This window comes from Cuculus canorus, chromosome 1, assembly GCF_017976375.1.
Source record: "Cuculus canorus isolate bCucCan1 chromosome 1, bCucCan1.pri, whole genome shotgun sequence".
Taxonomy (NCBI): domain Eukaryota; kingdom Metazoa; phylum Chordata; class Aves; order Cuculiformes; family Cuculidae; genus Cuculus; species Cuculus canorus.
The window spans coordinates 50,949,368-50,973,166 of NC_071401.1; the positions used below are offsets into that span (position 1 = coordinate 50,949,368).

Consider the following 23,799-nt stretch of genomic DNA (forward strand, 5'->3'; position numbering starts at 1 on the left):
TCTGTTTGAGGCTGGAAAGGACAGAGACATGCACAGAGACATAAAGAGGAGGAAAAAGTAGCTTTATTTTGCTGACAAGTGAACCTGAAGAAGTTTCACTAATGGACGCTTTTCATTAACACATATCGTTCTTCAAGGTAATAACTTTTCTTTATTCCTAGAAAGTTAATAATAGTCACTTGCAGCCCTTTACCGTTTTAAATACACACAAATGAGCTTTTGGATGATGATGGTTTTACTTATGGTATGGGTAATTAGCATTTTGAAGGCTAAGAGGGATGCCTAAAACATTCTGGTGGGAAAGGGACTCCAATAGGTCCTTTCAGGAGGCTGAGCCCTCCTCAAAGCAAGTCTAACCTCAGTGCCAGCCTTAAGAGAGCCTGTGTCCTAAAAAGGACATTGCAGTGGGCAAGGAAGAGCTGGTATGCATTCACCACTTACCAATGAAGCATGGGCTGGAAACGCCCTCTTCTCTGCACCACCTCATCCAACAGCCTCCTCAAAGAAAGACCATGGCTGGCACGATATCAGGCAGGACGTGGCTTCATCTAGCTGAGGTTTGGAAACTCCAGGCAAGGAGGCTTCCCCTGCCAAGGTGACAACGGTTCCCCTGCTGCATTGTCCTCTGGCTGAAAACATTCTCCCTGCTGTCTAGCCTGAACCTCATCTGCAGCTGGTGGCTCTTGTCCCTGACGTGACCTCCTCGTGCTATGGGGAGCTTGGCTCTGTCATCTTTGTAACTCCAGTTCCCGTATGGCTGTGTCTGCTGGAGGGCAGTTGTACACAGCTCTGTCTCAGTGAGCCTCCACGTGAACACTGGAGCTCAGGTCTGCTGCAGTGGCCAACTGTCCTCCTCAAAACCAAGATGTGGAGATGTTTTGCCAGGCTGGAGCGTGCAGCTGAGGCAAAGGCAAATCTGAGATGAAGCCTTCTCAGGAAAAGAAGATTAAACATAGCTTTATTTGCTCCTTACTGGGCTCTGTTTTTCTCCAAAAAAAAAAAAAAAAAAAGATTAACAGAGGTATCCCCGCTTTTCATCCTCTTGCCACCAGTAAAAGCCTTTGGAGAAGGAAATGGGCAGATAGTTGTTTTTACTGCTGCAAAAGCACACAGGAGGGATCCAGCCTCACTCCTCTGGACTAATGCCAGTCTGGGGCCCTTTGCTTTAGAAAATACGCCCTGGGGACAGGGAACACCCAGCAATGGAGAGGGAAGGGAACTGGGCAGAATGGGTCAGAAGGAGCTGTGCCAAAGGAGAACTGCCTAAGGAATCCCCCCCATATCACCCAAACCAGTTTGTCCACCCCGGGGTATTCCCTGGCTGCTTGAAAACAGCATTTCACTAAAATTGAAGAGAAACCATATGAATCATTTTGTCTAGAGGCACAACAATGCTTTTTCTACACTTCATTCACCTGCCTGCTCCTCGCAGGATGCTCACTTTAACCAGACGCTGCTCCAGCCAAGCAGCTCATGCCTAGAACCACAGACGTGTCCTGCTCTTTCCTTTGCTCCATGGGAAGAACCTCTGACAACCCACAGGGTTGGATCCCCGTGGTGGAAGGACGGATCCCTGAGGTGGAGGGATGGATCCCTGCAGTAGAGGGACGGATCTCTGTGGTGGAAAGATGGATACCTGAGGCAGAGGAATGGACTCATGAGGTGGAGGGATGGATCCTTGCAGCAGAGGGGAAGCCGGGCAGGTGGCTCAGTGGGAGGAGAGGGGCAGTGCTGGTTCTCGCCAAAAGAGGGAGATGAAACCTTTACCCAGAGTTAAAAATACGCCCACGAATCTAAGAAAAATAATATATGCAGCTGGTGCTCCCCCATGTGTCTCCTGCCATGTAGGGACACGGTGCGTTTCGTAAGGAGGATGGTGTGAAGTGCATGGCAAGCACACACCACCGCACCAGGATCCCTGCTGGATTTCCATATGGAGAGTGATCAATGCACAGTGAGCAGGTATTCCTTCCTTCAGCCCAGTCTACTGTCCTCCTGTCTTCCAAGAAGGGAAAATCTCTTTTTTATCTAAGAAATAAGGAATACTCTTTTCTTGGTCACACACTACTGCACCTGCATGCGGCCGTACAGATGACATACGTGTGTGTTGCGAGCTGAGGTTTCCTTAGCAAACTCACGCTGTGACTCCTGTAGCTCAAAACTCCTTGTGAACCAAAACCCTTGTACCAGAGTGTATTCCATGTTTCTCCTGAACTCCTGCCAAAGGCAATCATCTCATGCAATTGGAGTGCAGAAAGTAGATTGGATGTCCGCCTGCCTGACAAGCCATACCTTGATGGCAAATAAGCACATAGGGCTCAAACAGCACTGCCTTTTTCCCTTAGCCATGGTTCCCAACTTCATTATTTCAGCTTGGAATATAGATTTCCAGGACAGCGCTGGGGAACAGCAGCTGCCCTGGGGCTGCAGTTACACATTTGCCCATTCATAAACTCCCTGTGCTGTACAAAACACCTCTCTAGTCTGTGCTTTGAATTGTCCTGCATTCAAGCCATCATGTCACCATACCCATACCTGTAAGCCAGTAAAGCACTGTCATGTAAAACCACATATATCTACCTAAAATAAAAGCTTCTCATCGCCAAGTAACAAGCTTTGGTGTGATTGTTTGGGCCAGGTGATGCAGATTTGTTATCTTCTCAGAGGTGCCTGCTTGCCTCTCCCCCCTGCAAGCAAAGCGAACACTGGGAAGTGGCAAGGGACAAGCACAAGCTCTTGATCCACCTCCTTTATGCAGGATGTTTGTTTCCCCAGGAGGGTGGTGTGTTCTCATGTCATGGGGTTTTGTACATAACCTTCTGTGGGAAGAGCGGTGGGAGCTGTGTCATAGAACCATAGAATGGTTTGGGTTGGAAGGGACCTTAAAGATCATCTAGTTCCAATCCCCTGCTACGAGCAGGGACAATTCCCACTGGATCAGGTTGCTCAAAGCCTCATCCAACCTGGCCTCAAATACCTCCAGGAATGGGGCATCCACAACTTCCCTGGGCAACCTGTTCCAGTGCCTCATCACACTCACAGTAAAAAATTTCTTCCTAATATCTAGTCTAAATTTCCCTTCTTTCAGCTCAAAACCATTACCCCTATTCCTATTTCTGCAATCCCTGATAAAGAGCCCCTCCTCAACTTTCCTGCAGGCCCCCTTGAAGTACTGGAAGGTCGCTATTAGGTGTCTCCAGAGCCTTCTCTTCTCCAGGATAAACAATCCCAACTGTCTCAGCCTGTCCTCCTACGGGAGGTTCTCCAGCCCTCTGATAATCTTTGTGGCCCCTTCTAGACTTGCTCCAACAGATCCCTGCCCTTCCTGTGCTGAGGACCCTAGAACCCAACGCAGGACTCCAGGTGAGGTCTCACCAGAGCAGAACAGAGAGGAAGAATCACCTTCCCCACCCTGCTTATCACACTTCTTTTGATAAAGTCTGGGATAATTTCTGTCCTTCGTGGAGCAGGTCTCTCTGGGGGAAAAGCCAGGCTGGCAGGACTAACTGTGCTTTAAAAACCACATACCATGGTAATTCCAGGGTTCGCTTCACTGCTGAGTTGCTGGGATTAGACTGTTTTCTCTTTTGCTTACATGGACCACCTCATGCAAAACCACCCAAAGAAAACTGAAAGATTCCTCCATTCATCCCCCCTGAAAACAGAGTGGATTTTCAGTACAAGGTTAGCCACAATATTGTGTATTTGCGTTTTTCCACACAGAACCTCTGTGAATGCGTTCAAAATGGAACTAAATGCAATGTGACACTCCATCGTCCCCCTCCTCTCATCAGGTCTTTTCTTTCTCTCCTTTGCAGTCTATCACAGGATCATAGAACGGTTTGGGTTGGAAGGGACCTTCAAGATCATCCAGTTCCAACACCCCTGCCATGGGCAGGGACACTTCCCACTAACCCTCAAATCTTCTGACTTCGCTCCTTTTTGTTAAACCCTTTGTTCCACCCAGTTTCCCCTCCCCAGCCTCCAAATCCTCTCTTTTGCTAATCATAAATGGCATTTACGGCCCCTACTTATCTCCAGTCAAAAAGCCAAATCTTGCTTTCAGTTCTGCCATGACCCCAGCATTTTTCACCCATTTTTAAGCTGTGTATTATTCCCGCCTTTCTCCAGTGCTACGTTCAGGTTTGGAAACATTGTCCTACAAATGTGTATGAGCTCAGCTTACTTCTTGTTTCCTTTTAAAACTCTCCTTTGGAAAAAAAATCAAGTGACAACAGCTGATCTACCAATTTCTTGATATTTCCACCAGTTGCACTCATTCATCGGATCGTATTCATCTCTGCTTCCATCAGCAGTTTCTTGTCTTATATTTGGACTGAAAACTATACATAGCACGTACCCTCTTCTGAGTTTCAATTACATGGCCAAAGCACTCCTTTATATATGGAAACAAGAAAAAATGCAATTTTACTAAAAATTAAACCAAATATGTTTTAAATAAGCACAGAGATATATATGCTAAAATATGCACGCATGCGTGCATAAACACATATAGTGTTTTTCTGTTCGTGTGACTCTCTTAATAAAACAGCCAATCCCATTTAGGTTTCTCTTCTGGAAGAAGACACAAAAGAAATTAATTGCACTTGCATATCCCTAACTTCTACTCAGCTCCTATTCTCAGAACAGGAAGGACATGGATCTGTTGAAGCGAAGGACGGCCACGAAAATGATCAGAGGGCTGGAGAACATCCCATAGGAGGACAGCCCGAGAGAGTTGGGGTTGTTCAGCCTGGAGAAGAGAAGGCTCCGAGGAGACCTTATAGCAGCCTTCCAGGACTTAAAAGCGGCTACAGAAAAGCTGGAAATAAACCTTTTAGCAAGGCCTGTTGTGACAGGATAAAGAGTAATAGTTTTAAAGCAAGGGAGGGATATAAGGGACTGGATATAAGGAAGAAATTCTTTACCGTGAGGGTTGTGAAACACTGGAACAGGTTGCCCAGGGAGGTAGTGGAGGCCCTATCCTTGAAAGCATTCAAGGCCAGGTTGGATGGAGCTGTAAGCAAACAGATCGAGTTAAAGATCTCCCTACTCCTGCAAGGGGGCTGGACCAGATGACCTGTAAAGGTCCTTTCCAACTCAAAGCATTCTATGATTCTATTAATATTGTGACTTTATCTTCAAACTGATCGGTTCCCCTACATCATGAGTTGTAGTTCCAAGTGTTTTCAAATTTGGATGCCTTGAAAATCACACACATACTGCAAACACACACAGGTTTGAGAAGTGAGAGTCTTTGAATATAGACCTTTAATTTTCTTCAGCAAACTCTTAGCTCCAGTTAAACGCATCAAATCAATACATAAATATTCTCACTCACTCTCTGTATATATACATACTCGTACACACATACCTGTGTGTGTATATGTATACAGACACACAAACAGGAGAGACAAAAATGTTGCCATTTGCCCAGTACCTTGCGATACGCTTTGCTTGCTGGTTCTTCTGTTTCAGACAAAAGTAAGGAGATCTTTTCTCCATCACATCTTCACAAAGGCACCAAACAAGCGCGAGACAGCACAGGTTGGTACGTGAACCAGCTGCGACAGTCCATTTGCTCACGCTAAGTAGCAGGCAACCTTTAACACTTGTTTTGGGAGAGGAAAATGTATTTGGTAGGTACAGAACCAAATCATTCTTCATCTTAGCAGTAAGTTAAGGCTTGAGAACCTGGCGGCTTATCGGGCAGATTTCCACAAATACAAACCTCACCTTGGGCATATTTCAAAATACCACACAACCGTCTAGGAAAGTCCCAAATAAATCACTCTGAAGTCATCTCAAAAGGCAACATTCCCAGCCTAGTAGACAAAATTTAACAGCAGCAACTACTTTTATTTCAAAATACCAAATCTTGTCTTTACTCAAACCAGTGTGAATTTCCTAGGGAAGTAGAGATATATTAGGCATTCTCTTACTGCCTAAAATACATCACCAGGTATGCACAAAACAGAAAGAGTGCGATGAAATATTCAAAACCGTACTGGACAAACACTGCATAGGCTGTGAAGAACACACTGCTTGTGTTCCCAGAAATGGTCCATCAAGCAGAAACCAACATTTTCCAGCTCTAACGTGTGAATCTTTCCTCTTACACAAAACAGGAACCGCGTTCAACGGCATCCCAGTCCCCTCCTTTTACCACTTCTTTGTTTTTTGCTTGTTTGGTTTTTGTTTTTTTTTTAATTGGAAATCACAACCATGGAAGTATTTTGAGCACAAACTGTTCTCACAGATGTCAAGGGTTTTTCAACTGACATCATCACGACCTGAATTTTACCCCTTATGTTTGACCACATTTTGCGACATGCCCAGCAAAATGTAGTTTTCCAAACTACTGTGACATTTGGATACCCTCTGTATAGTAATACATGCTAATAGTAAGAAAGAATTTAGACTCGAGAATATCCACTTAGATGACTGTGATGCCACTCAACATGTTTTAAAATCCCAGGCAATAAATGCTCTTTGCTCTTGTCCCTACAGAACAGGGATGTCTGGAAGGGCACAGATCTTATTTAACTTGCCTTGGGTTAGGTGGACCTTTATTTGCTACAGACAAAATTTGACTTCTGAAGTAATTCACTAATCTTTATTGCTACTTGTAATAAAATACCAGCGAGGGAAGAATCAGTATGTTTCAAAATTAAAACCTGAACTTGGTTCAAATAATTTAGTTTACATATACAGATTATAGTATGTTTTTTTTCTTACGTCTGCCCTTTCCTTTGTAAGACAGTAGGTTTCCAGAGTTCTCTGGGTACAGAAACATCCCTACACACACATAGAGCCACTCATCTTAACGCAAACAAAACCTTTCAATGAGAAAGCAGACCCTGCCTGAGTAACGTGACCATAGCAGAAAGCCAAACCCTGAAGGAGGTTGATCAAAACCCAGGAAAACACATGGTCATTCAAAAAAATCCTTATTTCACCCACTGGAAAATACTAAAAGTATTCTAAAAGTCCATACAGGAGTTGATTGAAAATTATGTCATGTGCCAAAAGCTGCACAAATTTGATGTCATTTCTGGATAAGGATTTGTACACTTAAAGGACTTCTTCCAGTTTTATCAGTCAATTAAAAAAGACAAAGGTATCTCTCTCTCCCCAAATCTTGTCCTGTAATTTCCCAGCATATTTTCCAAGCCAAGTGAGGCTGTGCAGGTCTCAACTTTGGTACGGAGGTGTTCATTTGAATCTCCAAAACATCCTTCTCTCTCCTGTACTCTCTCACGTCCTCCCCTTTGAACCTGCTATTGCCTTTGTTATCCTCCTGATGATCTATATCTTATTCTAAATGTATGTATGTATTAAATATGGCTGTGTGTATATAAATAGACACACACATACGCAGACTTTACAAACAGAAGTAGATACAGAAATACACATTAAATGCTTGAGATACATGTGTAGATCAGTTTTACGGAGTCACAGTTTGGAATATCACATTACTTCAGCTTGGTTTTATAGAACTGTTCACCTCTCTCCACCCCACCTCCTGACAATCCTAAGGTGCTAATACTGAGCACTTCTGAGAATCAAGCCAAGTAGGTTTATTTTATCAATCAAAACTTCAAACCTGATATTGTACGATGTTGGCATTCGCATCCTGTAACCTCCTGTGTTAGCCTGAATAACCCTTAAAATTAATATTCCAGTAAGTTGGTTCAGACAGTGAGGATTCAGCAAGTGCAGGGTCATCCACATCTTTGACAGTAGAAAACTAGAACTATATATAGAAAATTAGCTTTTTATAATATTCTTTTAAGACAGTATGCAGCCAGCTCAAAAAATGAAACGAGCCCATAGGACACCGAGCATACGTCCATCATTACAGAAGGCTGTCTGAATTAGACATGGAAGTCATTCAAATCATTTCAGCTCTGATCTTACTGTATCATTCGATACACCTTTATTGCTTCCCGTGAATATCTTCTCGACCTGTATCTTAATAGCGATTCACTCGATTTGTAAAGATTTAAGTTTACAGTGGTCACTTACTCTGGCTTGCAATATGCACGTGAATTTTCTTGCATCCTAACTGTGTATTATGTGCTGAACAACAACTTTTAATTAAAAAGAAATTCAGGAAATAAAATATTACAGGCATTAATAAAACTTTCTGAAGAATGACATAATAGTCCCATATCCCTCCACTTGAGCTGAAAATGAAGAGATCTTCAAACATCTTATTATGTAATAAAAAATCAAGTACTGTAAAATAACATGTTAAACTAGAGAAATTAGGCTAGTAAATGAAGAAAATGTCATTTTTCTTGACAGGTAAATCTAGTTGTTGTGGTTGTTGGAGCTTCTTTTTCTAGTCATTAAACCTGATAACGTGTCTAACAAGGATTTACAAGAAAAAAACCCCACCTACTTTATTTAAAAAATAAATTTAGGTGATACCCAGTAAGAAGAAGAAACTAAAGTTACTTTGAAAAGAAAAAGCAGACTAGAAACCACCAAGCGATCTGAAGGCTTGGGAACAGTTCATGTCATTCATTAACATCACTTAGAATCACCACTCACACGGAGCCAGTTTCTCTTTTCCGACGCTCTTGCGGGGACGACCTTTGTGAGTCTGTCCAGCAGGTGGCTTTAATACTCTTTCAAACATGTACAAACTCATCCAGCAAAGTTCCTTCAACACAAAAACCCATCAGTGCTGCAGTAGAAAATTAGTGGCTACATTTAAGTCATTATTTGAAGCCCTCAGAGCTTCTAGAGCATCTCCCCTGGAAAATCCCATTTCCATAAGTCGTGCAACCTGGAAAAGAAATAACACCACTTTAAAACCAGAGTTTTATTCACACTGTGTGTGCATTAGTCATGTTAACAGTGTTAAGAGAGGACTTTTCCACTGATCAGGCTGTTCAAAAGCTTACCTTTTCAGAGAGTAAGCAAGCGTGGCTACACACTGCCACAAAGACATATCTGGGGCAGCGTGCTTGAAAACAATGCCACAGAGGTGGCTGCTTGCTGATACTTTATTCATAACGAACTGTTTGCTGAAAATGCCACGCCTGCATTTCCCAGTGCATCCAGTTTTGAAAGAAGAGTAAAATAGAAAGTATGGCCCCACACATGACAACTACAATCTGACCTGGGAGCTTGCTGCTTTTGACAGGAACAGGACCTCCAAGGTCCCAAGACTGACCAACATATGGAATTTCACAGCAGACGCAAAAACGTGTCCAGACATAGAATCACAGAATCATAGACTAGTTAGGTCTGGAAGGGAACTTAAAGATCATCTAGTTCCAATCCCTCTGCCATATGGACATCCCACTAGATCAGGCTGCCCAAGGCCCCATCCAACCTACCCTTGAACACCTCCAGGGATGGGGCATCCACAACTTCCCTGGGAAACCTGTTCCAGTGTCTTACCACTCTCATGGTGAAAAAATTCTTCCTAATGTCCAGTCTATATCTGCCCCTCTCCAGTTTATACTTGTACATCTTCAGCTCTGCTTTCCTTAGAAAGACCTGCTTCTCCAGGAGGCAGTAAAAAAAATCAAAACTATTCCTTCCAGGTGTTTTTTAAAATAAATCTGAAAGCCCTAAAGCAGAGGTGCCACAATACTTGAATGGAGTCAGTAAAATTGTTGGAAGGATTCTGCATATTCTCAAAACAGTGTTAAGTTAATGACTTTTGATAGAAGGATTACCCAGAAAAGGGCACATTAAGACAGTGACTTTGGTATTTAGAAACCACTTGACCATCCCTCTATATGATATCATGTACTCAACATCTAACCTGTTTGCTTTGTGCTAACAGATATTCAAATTACCACATATAAAAGGCAATGTAGTTACAACCAAATTCAATTTATGGTTAAATACCAATCTAAAGTACACTTACAATTTACAATTCTCAATTAGTTATGACTGAAAGTCACAATATAACTCATTTTCATAGTTAATTTTCCAGAGAGGGGAGGAAACAAGATTGTAGGGGTAAAGGGAGTGGCATGTAACCGTGGCAATCGGCAGCCTAAAGCATCCCCTTACCCTGCTCCAAACGGCCTGTGAGCAGACACCACAGCCCATGAACCTGGAAGTCCTGGGCTACAGGAGCTGTCTGGGAGCCCCCACTGCTCCTCCTCTGCTTGTATGGAGACTGCAGCCACAGCAGAAAGCAGCTAAGCAGGAATGCAGCAGAGGCCATTTACATCTCAGGAGGACTCTTCGCAGGCCGCAAGAGCAATGTGCACCACGTTTAAAAGTACTTTAAATGCCTTTTAAAAGACAGGTGCCATTAAAAACAACCTACCCTTCCTCTAAGATACCTTCAGAACTTTCAGAATTTTTAATCTCTGCTTTGGTGGCTTACTGAGAAATACACTGCTGTCCTGTTTGCCCCAGAGGTGGGGCTCCTCAATTCTCCTTATCTAAATACACCTCTACAAAACACTTGAAATCAGCAGCCTGGGCTGTCACAATATCAAATACGGCACTGACAATTTCTGTGTATTTCCCTCTTTTTTCCCCTTACAACCCAGTGTCGGTTTCTCAGTTCTGGTAGAGAGAGAAATGAATTGTTACTTTCGACACATCTGCAACAACAGTTTAACTTCAAACTGGATTTCATAATCTGTAACTTTCTAAAGTTTGCTCTGTCTGTGTTTTTCATGAGAAAAAGGGCAGGAGGTGAAATAAATGTTAACCATAGAAATACATTTCAGAAGAAAGGTTTTTACCATAGTTGCCATGAATTCTAACCTTAAGAGGCTATGGAAAGACCTGCCATGTTCCCATTTACAGAAATATCCAGCAAGCACCACAGGGAATTGATTGTAACAACAAAAAGTTCTTTTCATCTGAGTATATTTTAAGCACTGACACTGAATCCAGCTCCAGGAAACATGGTTGTGTACTGGTAACAGTAATTGAAGGTGCTAAAAAACCCACAAGAATTGCAGAGATTTTTGCACCAAAAGCACTGCAAATGCTTGCAAATTTTTATCTGAAGAACAGAAGAAAGCCTTGCATTTCCGTTGTTCTAAGACATCTTGTGTAGTTGTGAGTACAGTCCTGAGAAACAGCTCAGGAGGTCTGAAGTCAAAACCACTGGTGAAATTACAGTTTCAAACATTTTGAACATTATCTAACATTGAATCAAAACTAGAATTCAGATCATAGCAGATTTCCGTTTGGGACAATCTCATTTTAAGCTAGCTAGAAATGACAGCACGGTGCTAGCAAGTGTTGACTTATCTCCACTAAAAAAGACAAAGGGAAAGAAAAATTCACCCCTGAAACCTACTCTTGTTCAAGTGTAGCAGAGATCTTAGACTATAAAATAGCCAATGCAGCTAACTGCAGACAGGCTACAACCTGGAGAACTTGACTGCATGCAATAAATCTTGAATACAGAAACAAGACTAATATTAAATTTCCTAGTAAATCCTCTCTTCTGAGAATAAAACTGTTAACAAAAGTCTAAAAGTCTGAATCCATACACTAAGTCTAAATCTATACTTGGCAGAAAAGACACAAAATTCTCTGTAGCATCCATATGTGAAATCGGAGAACCCCATTCTTGAGGGAAACATCCAAGCTTTAGACCAAGTGTGTGTTGTAGTTCACAGCTGGCATAACATTCTTATTTCCAAGAAATTACATGACCAAATTGGAAACTTAAGCCGGAGACTTCAATGAAGGAAATCTTGCCTGTCTACAAGACAAATAATGAAATCTATTTGTTTTTCTTCCTTCTTTGAAACATTTATTTTATCAAATTTGAATAGCCTCATTGGTGAAACTCTCATCTTTCAATACAAAACACAAAGACACTTACTCAAAAAAGAGGAAACTCCCAAGTTGATTTGTAACTCTGGGTTGGATGGCAATGACCAATGACAATTTGCCGTCTCTGTGTTGTGACCGTTATCTGATACCCTAATTTGTGTTGCTATAGAGAACATTTAAGAAACCGTGTCAACAGATGATAACAAACTACTAGAGGTAATTCCCAAGTAGTGTTTTATGCCATTTTAAAATAGAAAATTTTTTACCTGCTCTTCAGAAACCTCGGTAGGTGGAGGTGTGTCTTGTTCAGACGGGCGACGATCTTGATAATTCGCATTATGTCTATGACGTAAAGGAGGAAACAGTCTATTCCAGTTAATCATTCCATCCTGAAACCAGATACAGCTGTCAGTCTTTGCAAGAGGAACTACAGAGATATTTAAACAATAAGATCATCCATCCTGCATAATACAAAAGGCAAATGTTTGAGTAAAATGCTTTATTTTAAACAACAAAAACTGCTGCAGTTTCTTACAAAGTCAAAATTGAGACAGGTAACTGGTTTACTAGTTATTAGAAGTAATCACTGTAAACTAAGGAAAAGTATTACTAGAAGGAGGAAGGGATCTTTGACATTCCTTGTTAAAGAACTGGTTTACTATGGTGACAGATTTCTGAGGCTGAAGGCTCTGCTCTCTTTGTCAATAGAGATTTGCCTGGCAAAATGCAATAGATGTAACAGTGGGTCCCGCCAGTGCTTTGCAAGACTGTCGCTGAGGTTAACAAGGGGAAAAGAGTGCAAGGAATAAGTGAGGGGAAAAAGCAAAAATGGATCCTCGGTGCATCAGCAAAACCACCTCAGAAAACTTGGAACAAGCCTGACCTTCAGGACGCCTGTGATCTCCATGCAAATGATTAATTTTGTGACACCAGCATGACAGTTGCAGACACACAGCCCACCTCGCCTAACTTCTGGGTATTAAACACCATTGCAAATCTGGCAGTATTCCAGTGCCAAAACATTTTGTAACTACATGGTGATAATACAAATACACAACAGTAAAATAGGTATGGTGCAAATCACAGAATTGAAACTTTCTTTCAACAGCCAACTTTCAGGTCTTCTAATACTAAGATGTTTAGAATATAGAGTATAAATATTAAAGTACAAGCTATATAATTTTCCAGAAATAACCCATCTTCATTTTATTAGCTCAAACGAACTTTTTTAAAGGGATCTTGTATCATATTAAAACCACAGGCCCTGCAAGCAGGGAATAAGAACAAACCTCAAAACTCTTTTCTGTCCAATCTGTTAAAACAGCTTTTGCACTTTGTGTGGTCCTTTTCCTTCTCTTGTGCTCTCTCCATTACTATGGTGAAGATCCCCCTCCCTTCTTTTTTTCTGTATATATAGGACACAGACTTCCTTCCTCTAGTTGCTCTATTTTAGCTCTATACTGTTGTTTCTCAGAAGACCTTCCTCTTAAGACAGCCTTTTCTTTTCTCCTTCAGCAAGGGCTCTTCCTGCCTTTATGTACTCCTAGAACGTTAAATGCTCTCTGCTCTATCAGATCAGCAGCAGCTAAACCTGCTCCTACACAAAAAAAATTTCTTGCCCTTTTCTTTGTTTTCTTCCTTTCTCTCCAGAGGAGACCCAATCAGCCCAGACACCACAGGGGGCAGTGGAACAGCACGCTTAAAAAGGCATTTGGGGAGTCGTGAGACTTGAATCATAATATAGTTTGGGTTGGAAGGGACTTTAAAGATCATTCAGTTCCAACCCCCCTGCCATGAGCACTGGTATCCTGCTAGACCAGGCTGCCCAAGGCCCCATACAACCTGGCCTTGAACGCCTCCAAGGATGGGGCAGCCACAGCTTCCCTGGGCAACCTGTGCCAGTGCCTCACCACTCTCAGAGTGAAGAAATTCCTCCTTATGTCTAGTCAAAATCTGCCTCTCTCCAGTTTGTACCCACTGCTCCTCGTCCTATCACCACCAGCCTTTGTAAAAAGTCCCTCCCCAGCTTTCCTGTAGCCCCTTCAGGTTCTGGAAGGTCACTGTAAGGCCTCCTCACAGCCTTCTCTTCTCCAGGCTGAACAACCCCAACTCTCTCAGCCTGTCTTCGTATGGGATGTTCTCCAGCCCTCTGATCATCTTCATAGCCCTCTTCTGGACCCGTTCCAGCAGCTCCATATCCTTCTTATGTTGAGGATTCCAGAACTGGACACAATACTCCAGGTGAGGTCTCCTCACCTTTACAAACAAGAGTTTGTAAAGTGTTCCAGTCCTTTATACTAGAGGGCATTTTTCCCTGTGAAGGTGTGCAATAGCAAGGAGTCATCATTCGTTTTCAAGACACAGTTTCCACTATTAAAGCTTTTTAATTTAAAAAATTATAATGTATCTACATTTCTATTTTGTGCACTGTGCAAAACATTTGCTTAAAAGTCAAGAGGTTTTAACCAAAGTTTCTGTATAAGCCTTCCATACAACTTAGTGTAGTAAAAAGGAGAACTGGTTTGTAGTTTAAACGTAAGAGAGGGATCTCAGACCTTCTGCTGACACCACTGCACTACTCTGTCTGTGGTCTTGGAAAATCACAAGTACTTCCCCGTCTATAATTTCCTCCAACTCAGAATTACCTTCAGTTTTAATCATTACCTTTGAACTCCCAAAAATCTACTGAGTCCTATAGTTCAGCAAGAACGTTGCACGAATGCTTCTTTGTCTGTTTTTTTACTCTTTTGAAAAGACCCAGAGGGGAGAACATAATGCTTCCAAGTGTCATTCACGTTAAACTGGTGAATTGCAGAATGCTAACAAGACCATGACACATTTTTTGTCACAGAATAACATGTATGAAATACAAAATCTACAATAAATGAATTAATTTAGCAGTACTCTAGTGCATCTGAAGACAAATAAATGTACACGTCTTGCCGTGCCCTTGGCTTTACTACTGAGCTGCCTATTCCACGCTGGGTCTGCATCTCTGTCCTGTGCACTGTAGCATAACACTACAAAGGGACTTGTCTAACTCCTTACCTTAAACTTACAATGCCTTTTAAATTAATGCACACAGAACTCATTACTTCCAGTTAAAAAACAGATTCTTTAGTAAGTTAACTAGTTTTGAAGGTTTACAGCAGATATCTTGATATACTGTAGATACAGATTGATGTATTCAGAAGAGTTCCATGTGCAGACTACTAACCCTTTCTCAGAAATAACAGACTAGACAAATTAATAAAAATAGCTGATAAAAGATCTTTTTCAGTTGCCCTCAGAATATTTCAATTACTTTTGAAAACTGTGACAAACATAACATAATCAGTTCTTAACTATATCAATAAGGTAAGAATACCCAACGTACAACAACAGTAAGTTATAAAGGCTGAAACTCTTAAAGTATGCGAATGCTGATATTTAGGATTAATCCCAACACTTCTCATCCGTGTGTTACTTTATAAACTGCACCAAAACCAGGCACAGTACACTCGTGATCCTTAACTGTAAGAGAATTGTTTCCTTCACAGATAAGCCTCTAATTATACAATGGACGAGCACAAAGTCAGGCTCAGAAGAGCAGAGATTCAGGGAACTGCAGCGGGAACCATGACACTGCTACCGGGAGCCAATCCTACAGAGTAAAGGTAAAGAAAAATTAGGAAGTGCAGCTAATGTCTCGGATCCACAGGAGATGGAGATCAGGGCCATGGATTCCCAGTGTGGATGATGACTGCAAAAAGCCTTTCACACAGCCTTAACTATCACAGCAGAAATGCATGAAGATCAGTGAATTTTAATTTGACCCAAAACAAAGAGCAAACAATATCTTCAATATAGTAAACATCACAAATTCCAGTTAAAAAATATGCAGAATGAGACTTCCAGACCAATACTCCACGTTGCCCCACAGAAATTATTTTGCAGACTTCCTCCTTCACAGTTTTATGATGATTTCTGTATTACAGTGTTTTTTGACTGTGCTAACAAAACTACTTTGTGAGAAGTCATGTGGGTTTCACATGAGGGTACCCAATCTGATGAATTTCTTTAAGTGATGCTTATAAGCCACCTGAGAGTCCCCACTGGAGAATCAGCAAAAAATATTTGTGCATTTTACAATATACTTGAACTCTGGCACCAGCTCCCAACAGCACAGATGAGCTCAGACCCACCTTCTAAGCCTCCACAGGCATCGTGTCTCAGTTAACAGAGCTCTCTGGAGTGGTCCAAAACAGAAGCAGAAAAGGAGCCAAAAAATAAGCAGTGAGAAAGATGAAGGGTCTAGTAGATAAGCTCCTTTCACGCAAGGCACCTTCAGTGACGAATGTCTGCCAGTCTAATCCATTAAACAAAATCCAGGCAGTTGTTTTGTCATTATGGTTTGCTGGTTTGTTATAAAAAGAAGTTTAGTACTAAATGGCCTGGGAGGTGGGATTTAATGCCACTCAGGACTAGGTAGGGAGGATGCACTAAAATTCTTATGTCCAGAGCCAGTTTTAACAACTGTCAGACTCCAGCTATCTTGCACTCAGATTATCTCAGGTGACATTTTAATTTGTCCTAAATCTTAGGTGTCAGGTAGCGGCAAGTGCAGGTGCTGCTGGAAGAGGAAAGCAAGCTGAGAGCCAAAGGTGTCAACAAGGCAAGCAGAGGCAGAAGCCTCTGAAACACAGTGTGTTTCCATAGGACCCAAGTGAGAAGAGCAAAAGCGAGTCCAGTGACCGTAACCACGGTTTGCCATACGTACAGATGGCCAGGCAGGTGTAAGATCAAGCCTAGAAGTCAAGTCAGTGGGTCAGGAGCAGGGAAGGAGATACACCGGATGGTAGATGTGTATCCACAAAGCTTAGCAAGGACCAAGGACAAGGACTTGAACTTAAAAGCAACTCCCAGACAAAGTGGGTGAGGCCACAACAAGACTTCTCACAGGTATTTCTAAGCATGGCTCTTTCTCATACAAGTCTGCTCCAAGGCTGAAGAGCCATACTGCACCAGAGCTGGCCCTCAGCACAGGTCGCCAAGCCCCTAGAGAACCTGTTGGTGCATTGGGGTCATGTCATAAACCAACACATTCCCCCATTCAATGTTCTGGACAGTCACCACTTGTCCAGTAAGCTAAACAAAGGTAAGGTTTCTCGTTCATGACTGCTTTTTTAGTCCAATCTTTCCATGTCCAATTGGAATTTCCTAGAGAAAAAAGGCATTTTATTTTTTTTTCATATTTAATTCCTCCATTGCTTTGTTTGTGCTGCATGATGAGAGGCTCGAAGTGACCTTCTCTGCTTATGGCGTGAAAAGCGCACCAAGCTCACTATAGTCAGGAGGCAAAAGGTTCCTATCAACTTGCATGCACTGTTCCATTCCCTGAAGCTGATTGCTATGAAGAACTTCTTGTCTCCACTGCCAGCTTCCATGGTGTTGATCAGAAATTCTGGTTTGGAAGTCCTCACTGCTGTGCTACTAGAGAGAGACAAGCATCAAAACACTCAGTCTACAGACTATCAGTCATAAAAATACTTTGAACACAAATTGGTGACCCGGCCCTTTTTTCTGTCCACAACAGCATCTGCCATGTGTCATCAGGAAATACACTTGACAAAAAGATACCTTCATTAATTATTTGACTAGAAGTGTGACTGGAAACACCTCAGGAAGGCCTGTAAGCCTTTCCCCCTCCCTTATTCCTAGGTTTTAATATTTATCTAAAGAAGAATTCAGTTTCCTTTGGTTTAGCAGTGCAAGGACTGGGTGACTAGGTCAATTGTAAATTCTTCGTTACTGCCTGACAGGAGGCAAACATACCAAGGAGACCATTTCATTGGTCTCTGATAAATCATTACTAGAAGTGGCTTAGGAGAACACCAGTGATGATGGAACTTCTGTTACAGGAAGATAAGAAGTCAGTCACAGGTTTAGATGACCAAAGAATGAGATTTAAGAATAGATTCGATTAAGGAAATGGGAAGATGGCAGCTCTTTATTGCAGAAAAGGCTGTAAGGAAATGCCATACTGATGACATTCTTGGGTAGCTGCCAGGGCTTTACGTACTGAAGCTGTAACTTATGAGGTCACATCCTCGATGTCTTTTTTTGTTTTGAGTTGGGGTTTTTTATGGTGTCTGGGACAATACTGTTTAGAAGGAAAAGAGTATCCTCCTTTCCTACAAAATAAGGAAGAGAGAGTCATACCAGCCTAGAGCTAGCAAATGTCTCTGACTGTACAGCTTGCCAAAACGTCAGTTATGCTATTTCTTTTCCTGTAATCTCCTTCCTCTCTTTCTGAAAAGGCAGCTCTACCTGTTTCCCACACACATACCTACACCATGGCGTATTGGGTAAAAGCACTTCTTACGCAAAGCTTGACAATTAAAAATGCTGTATTACAGACAAGAAATAAATATCCAGTTAAGTAGCTGTCACATCTGCATGTATTTGAATTAGATTATTTTAAAAAGAAATGAAAGAAAATGCTTTATAAAAGTCCTCTTGAAAGTGATGCATGTGGTTAAGATATTTTGATAATCTTATCTTATGTATATGGTTAATGCCAACTCGCCATGTTTGCACAAACAGGAAGCACCTCCCGATATCTGTCCTGTTCACCTTTTCTTAACATAACAACCGCAATGAAAGAAAAAAAAAAAAAAAAGGAAATTGCTTTGCATTTCGTCTTTTAAAGTAACATTTTTAAAGTCTGTTTCTCTGCATAGGAGCCATTACCTGGTACGGACATAAATATTGTCTTACTTCTTTCATAGGAAGCTTCATTTCAAAAGATGTTTTGCACTGAAAGCAAGAAGACACTTATTTGCTTTTCAGACATATTTTTTTCTACAAATTATTGACTCCAAACAACACATTTTGATGATAAAAACAAAGAGAAAGCCTAGCCGTGAATGACGCAACGATACCTGCCGCCCCAGTATCTGAACACTGTGTAAGAAAGATAAATGGCAACAGTGGCATTTCCAGTAAACTTAGTCAAATGTATAGCCTGCCTCTTTTTTTTAAAGACAAAGCTCTTCTGGTTTTTAGGATGGGTATTTTTGGTTGTTTTTTTTCTTTACTTTAATAATTATTTTTTTTTGAAAGGTGGTAGGAATGCAACAGTGTTAGTGTTGTGAGCATCATTCTTAACAATGGAAAGCTTTACCAAGGGAAGCACTCCAACAATTTCTAATGTTATTCCAGTTTCCTCTGGAAATGTATCCTACAGACAAGCCCCTTTAGCCAAAAGGCTCTGTCTCCAACTCTTAGTTACTGCATCCTGAACTTTGATGCCTGCATCGTCCCAGAGGAGGCTCAAGTGTCACAGAAATTCTGAAATCCACATGTGGCCTTTTCTGAAGCCTGAACAGCTATTTCCTTTGAAATCTAGGAGGAATCTGGCATCTGAAGCTGCATGAGAGACAATGGAAGGGATTTCAGCACAGGCATGATGTATTCATAGTAGCAGAAGTCAGAAATGCCTGCTCTTATCTGCTCTTTGGAGGTGAGGTGGGAATGGCTGCTTTTGCTACTGCACTCAAGGGAGGAGCAGAGCTGTGAGTGCTTCCTTGCATGCTCAGGTTTGTCTCTGTAGACCACAGCTTGTCACACATGCCAGGAAGGGATGCCATTATTTGACCTAGAGACACAATTGGCTGGTAGTAAGTGAGGAGCCGTACAGCTGCTCCCAAAAACTGGTGGCCAGCTCAGAACACTGTTAGAGTCAGACCTCTCTGTGTTTAACCTGCCACAATAAGGGTAAATACCTACTCTGGACCCAACTGTGCATCAGGGTAACATTCACTTTCCAGTACTGCCATGATGCAGTAATTCAGCCAGAAAGTGATGGATCACTATGTCAAGAAGGAAGATATTTTGTATCAAGCAGAAGCTGAGAGATGGAATTTCTGAGAAATGATGTTATTCATTTGTCTAACATCAGGAAAGCATGGATCAGGATTCTCAGACTTTGTTTGCACTAATAATTGGGGATCTGGATCTTTTCCTAGACAGCAGAGGCAGGTCTTCAATGACCTTTTCAAAGCACTTTCCCAAACTTCCCAGCTCTTGCTCTTCATCCAGACTCGGTTCCTGTGACATCGCAGATACAGTCATGGCTACATCAGCTGAAAACACGCATCAATGGAATGCTACTGGCAGCAGGGCTCATCACTTTTCCCCACAGAAATCTCAGTTATATATTGCAAAGTTAAGTTTCAATTATTAAAAATTAATCTTTATAAGTGAGTACCTTCTGAAAGGTGAAGCTGTCTACTGTAATCACCACCTGAATTCTAAAGGAATGATGTGTTTTGCTTTTACATTGGGCATTCAACACTTGCTGAGTGAGATAATCGGGTGAGGTGCTGTAGGCAGGTCTACCAGCATGACCACAGAGTCTGTACTCAAGGAAATAAGCTCTGATTTAGACATTCTACACAAAACATGAGTTCTAATCCTTACAGCGTGGCTCTTGGGATGTTGACTGGTGACAGTGGATTGCTACTAAAACTTGATAATTAGACAGATAATCCTTCACCTCCTATGCATAAACCTTTTCAAAGAGGAATAAGTAGAGGCTGAAATGAAAGTGAGAAATCAGTGTTCCAAAATTGATTTGATTTGACAAGTTGAAATCAAAAAACTGGGCACAAAGAAAACTCAAACCCAATTTCTCCAACACAGCAGCATAAACACACACTTGAGCATACAAGGGGCTAGTCTAGGATGATGTAGGGAAAAAAATAGGTAATTACACCATTTTGGGCTGTAAAGATTCAAGGGAGGCTTCCACTTGTTGCCATGTCAAAGTAAAAATACAAGGTATCATACTGGCAACACTGTTTGGTGAAACTTTCCTATCTATTGAGCCTCTTAAGATACTTCATTAAGGAACAGCCAGTGAAACTGTCCAGCAGTTGTTATGTGCTGATATCAGAGTTCTTAGACAGGGGCAGATTTAGACTAGACATAAGAAGGACATTCTTCACTCTGAGAGTGGTGAGGCACTGGCACAGGTTGCCCAGGGACGTTGTGGCTGCCCCATCCCTGGACGTGTTCAAGGCCAGGTAGGTTGTATAGGGCCTTGGGCACACTGGTCTGGTGGGAGGTGTCCCTGCCCACAGCAGGGGGGTTGGAACTAGATGATCTTTGAGATCCATTCTAACTCAAACCATTCTACGACTCTTAGATTAAGATGGACCACTTACTGCATGAACTACATCCTTCTTGTCTACTACGTGCTATGAAAGATGACACCAGGCCTCCCATCAAGACTCTCTCAGTGCAGACTGGAAGGACAACAAAAGCAGCCCTGGAACCCAATAACTGACCAGTGCCCAAATGAGATGCCTTTTTTGTGCCATGTCCCAAGCCAGAAAGGAAGGGATGGGTACAGCTAAGAAGAAACCTGCCTTCTCTAAACAGGAATTGATCTGACAATAGAGAATTAAATACACTGGAAATGCTTGGGGAGCTTTTCTTATGGGGAACTGCCTCAAGTTAATTTGTCAAAGGAAGATAATATAGAACAATCACGGAGGAGAACAAGCACGCTCTGTTTCTCAAAAAAAATCATTTGCTTTGAAAAAAACAGTATTTTGCTTTAGGAAGTTGTCCAACCCATCTGTCAATTAATGCTTCTCTAGAGAAACTGATTACAAATATGAAACCAAATTCAAAGGCTCAGTCAGACAGAAAGAGAATTTCATAATTCCAGTACAAGAAAAAAATCATAGTTCAGTGTATGAGCAGGGTGCTAGTGAGGTGTAGGAGTAAAAGACAGTTTGCCTTGTGAGTATGACAACTTGCGGTTAATGAGACACATCCAGTTATTCTAGTAGTACCACTAGTGTCTGTCAGCTTGTGGAACTGCTGATTTCCATGAAAAAAAAAAATACAGTGTTAGTCTGTAGAGGAAATAGTCATAAACTGTTTGTTACCTGGATCAGCACCCTGGAAATTCAACATTATTAATTTCTCACCTAGAATCCGTGAAAAAAAGTTATTGAAACAAAAGAAAACAGAACTATCTAAATAGCAGCGGGCTATCAGCTGCTGCAAATATGTTATTGAAATGAAAAAGTAAAAACCCAAGGAATTCACATATGCTAACAGCAGTATATGCAGTTTTCATCTTCAATAACCTCTAAGAGTAAAGCTCCCCCTTTGAAATAAAAATGGCTTATTCTCAACACAAAGAAAAGAGTATAAACAATTAAAGAATAATCAAATTTTGAAAATGCCAGAAGAGCACCAAAAACCAAAGGATGAGTTGAAGACTCACTGAGGTCTGAAAGAGAAGATACAACTTTCTCTACCAAAATAAAAGCTGTCTGTGATTTCGAAAAGGCTTGGGGTGTGTCCACACATGTACATCAACATGCAGAGGAAGAAAAGGATGAAGGAATACTGAGTAAATTTAGCCATGATTACTATTGCTGCAGTACACACACTTCACTCATGGACTGAAATAAACCCACAAATCACTTTCTAATTAATATAATTCTTTAAAAATACAACGTCGACTCTTGTACACACGTCTCAGGAGTCTGTGCTCAAATAACTTTTTTATCCTATTGGTACCCTTGAAGCTTATGTCAATGTTGCTCAAGGCAGTTGCTATTCAAATATGTCACAAAATCCCAAAGTAGCCTTAGGTAACAAAGAGCAGTTGGAATGGAAACCCAATTACAGAAGAAGACATTGTGCAACACTTGGCTGAAAATCTCAGCCGTTTATTCAGGTAAAGCAGTCTACTAGATTCCTTTCTGACAATAGCATGTACATCCATGGAACAATATAACCAAGCTGCTTCCATCCAAAGTCCTAGCTGTGTGAGCAAGAGTTTTTTATGGACCCACCAATGCCCAGAGGTTGCAGAAGCCCTTCATGGTTCAAAGCATCTGTTTGAAGGACTTCTGAAGTTACTCAAGAAGACTTTGCCAAAGTGGCTGGTGGGAGAGCTAAAGAATATGCTGAGGTCTGGTTCTAACAGTTCTTTAAGGCTGCAGAAATGGACTGTCTGGGAGGATATTCACTGAGGCTTTTTTTCCTACCATTGTGAATGAGAATAACATTCCTGAGAAAGAATTCTTGTGCCAGGATAGTCTTTGCTCCATTATTCTATTTTTTTCCCAAGGTCAGGATGTTAGTGCTTAGATATAACCAGAAGGTAAATCAATAATCTAGCCTCACAGTCCTTAGTTGACAAAATGTGAAACTTGTCCATGTCTCAAGATATGAGACTCCCCATAAAAATAAAGACACTCAGTATGCTTAACCGCAGAGCATCTCTCTGGTGTCCCAGGAGAAAGACATCTAATCAACGAACAATTAGAGGAAGTCACATTGTTATAGAAGAAGTCTGATCTTTGCAAGCAGAAGAATCTCATATAGAGATGCTGTGTGATATACATCAAAGGAGAGTCTGGTCTGACTGAAAAGTAACGGCAGTTGGAATAGCATAAAAAAAGACAGAAGGGAAAGACAAAATAAGCTTAAAGTAGGTAATGAAGCAGAAAAGAAGTAATGAAGTGAAGGCTGTGGGATTACCACACAGTATGGAGCAACCTGGTAAAGTTCTTTTCTGAGCCGTGAAACTTAAGAGAAACCAAGAAGCAGGCAATACAGTCTTTAACATGCTTGGCATGAGTAAAGTAATAATGCTCTGTGGATACACAAAGCATTTATAAAAGATGAAGGGACTAAGGTGCATGTGCTGCCTGCTGTGAATGGGATGAGCACTCAAAGGAGAAGTGGTATTTAGTTGACAACAGAAGGCGCTGATCACCTTTTCTGCATCTTTCCACCATTTTCCACACACCCATCTCTAGCGACAACAGTGTTTTCAACATTACCTAAGGCACAGACTCCTCCTTTAACTATTTGCAATTTGTTTATCCACCAGCCTCCCTCCAAGTTTCTCAACAGGAAGTGAAAGTCAAGTTGACTCCTTGCTACCACACTAGTGCACAGATGCAGCAGTTGCTTCCCTTTTCCCACCAGGGCCTTCATTTG

General features: G+C 41.5%; 1 protein-coding gene across 2 annotated transcripts in view; it reads right to left on the bottom strand.

Annotated features, from left to right (window-relative positions):
- Positions 1-5,020: 5,020 nt before the first annotated feature.
- Positions 5,021-23,799, bottom strand: part of UBAC2 (UBA domain containing 2) — a 103,719-nt gene continuing 84,940 nt past the window's right edge. Inside the window, exons 8-9 of one of the 2 annotated variants that reach the window (XM_054074517.1) lie at positions 12,048-12,170; positions 5,021-8,797 (exon numbers count right to left, since the gene is read on the bottom strand). In XM_054074517.1, coding sequence (XP_053930492.1) covers positions 8,690-8,797; positions 12,048-12,170 — 231 coding nt within the window. In that variant the 3' untranslated portion in view covers positions 5,021-8,689. Of the gene's footprint in view, positions 8,798-11,815; positions 11,945-12,047; positions 12,171-23,799 lie in introns of those variants that run through there. The other variant, XM_054074510.1, reaches the window with a different exon arrangement.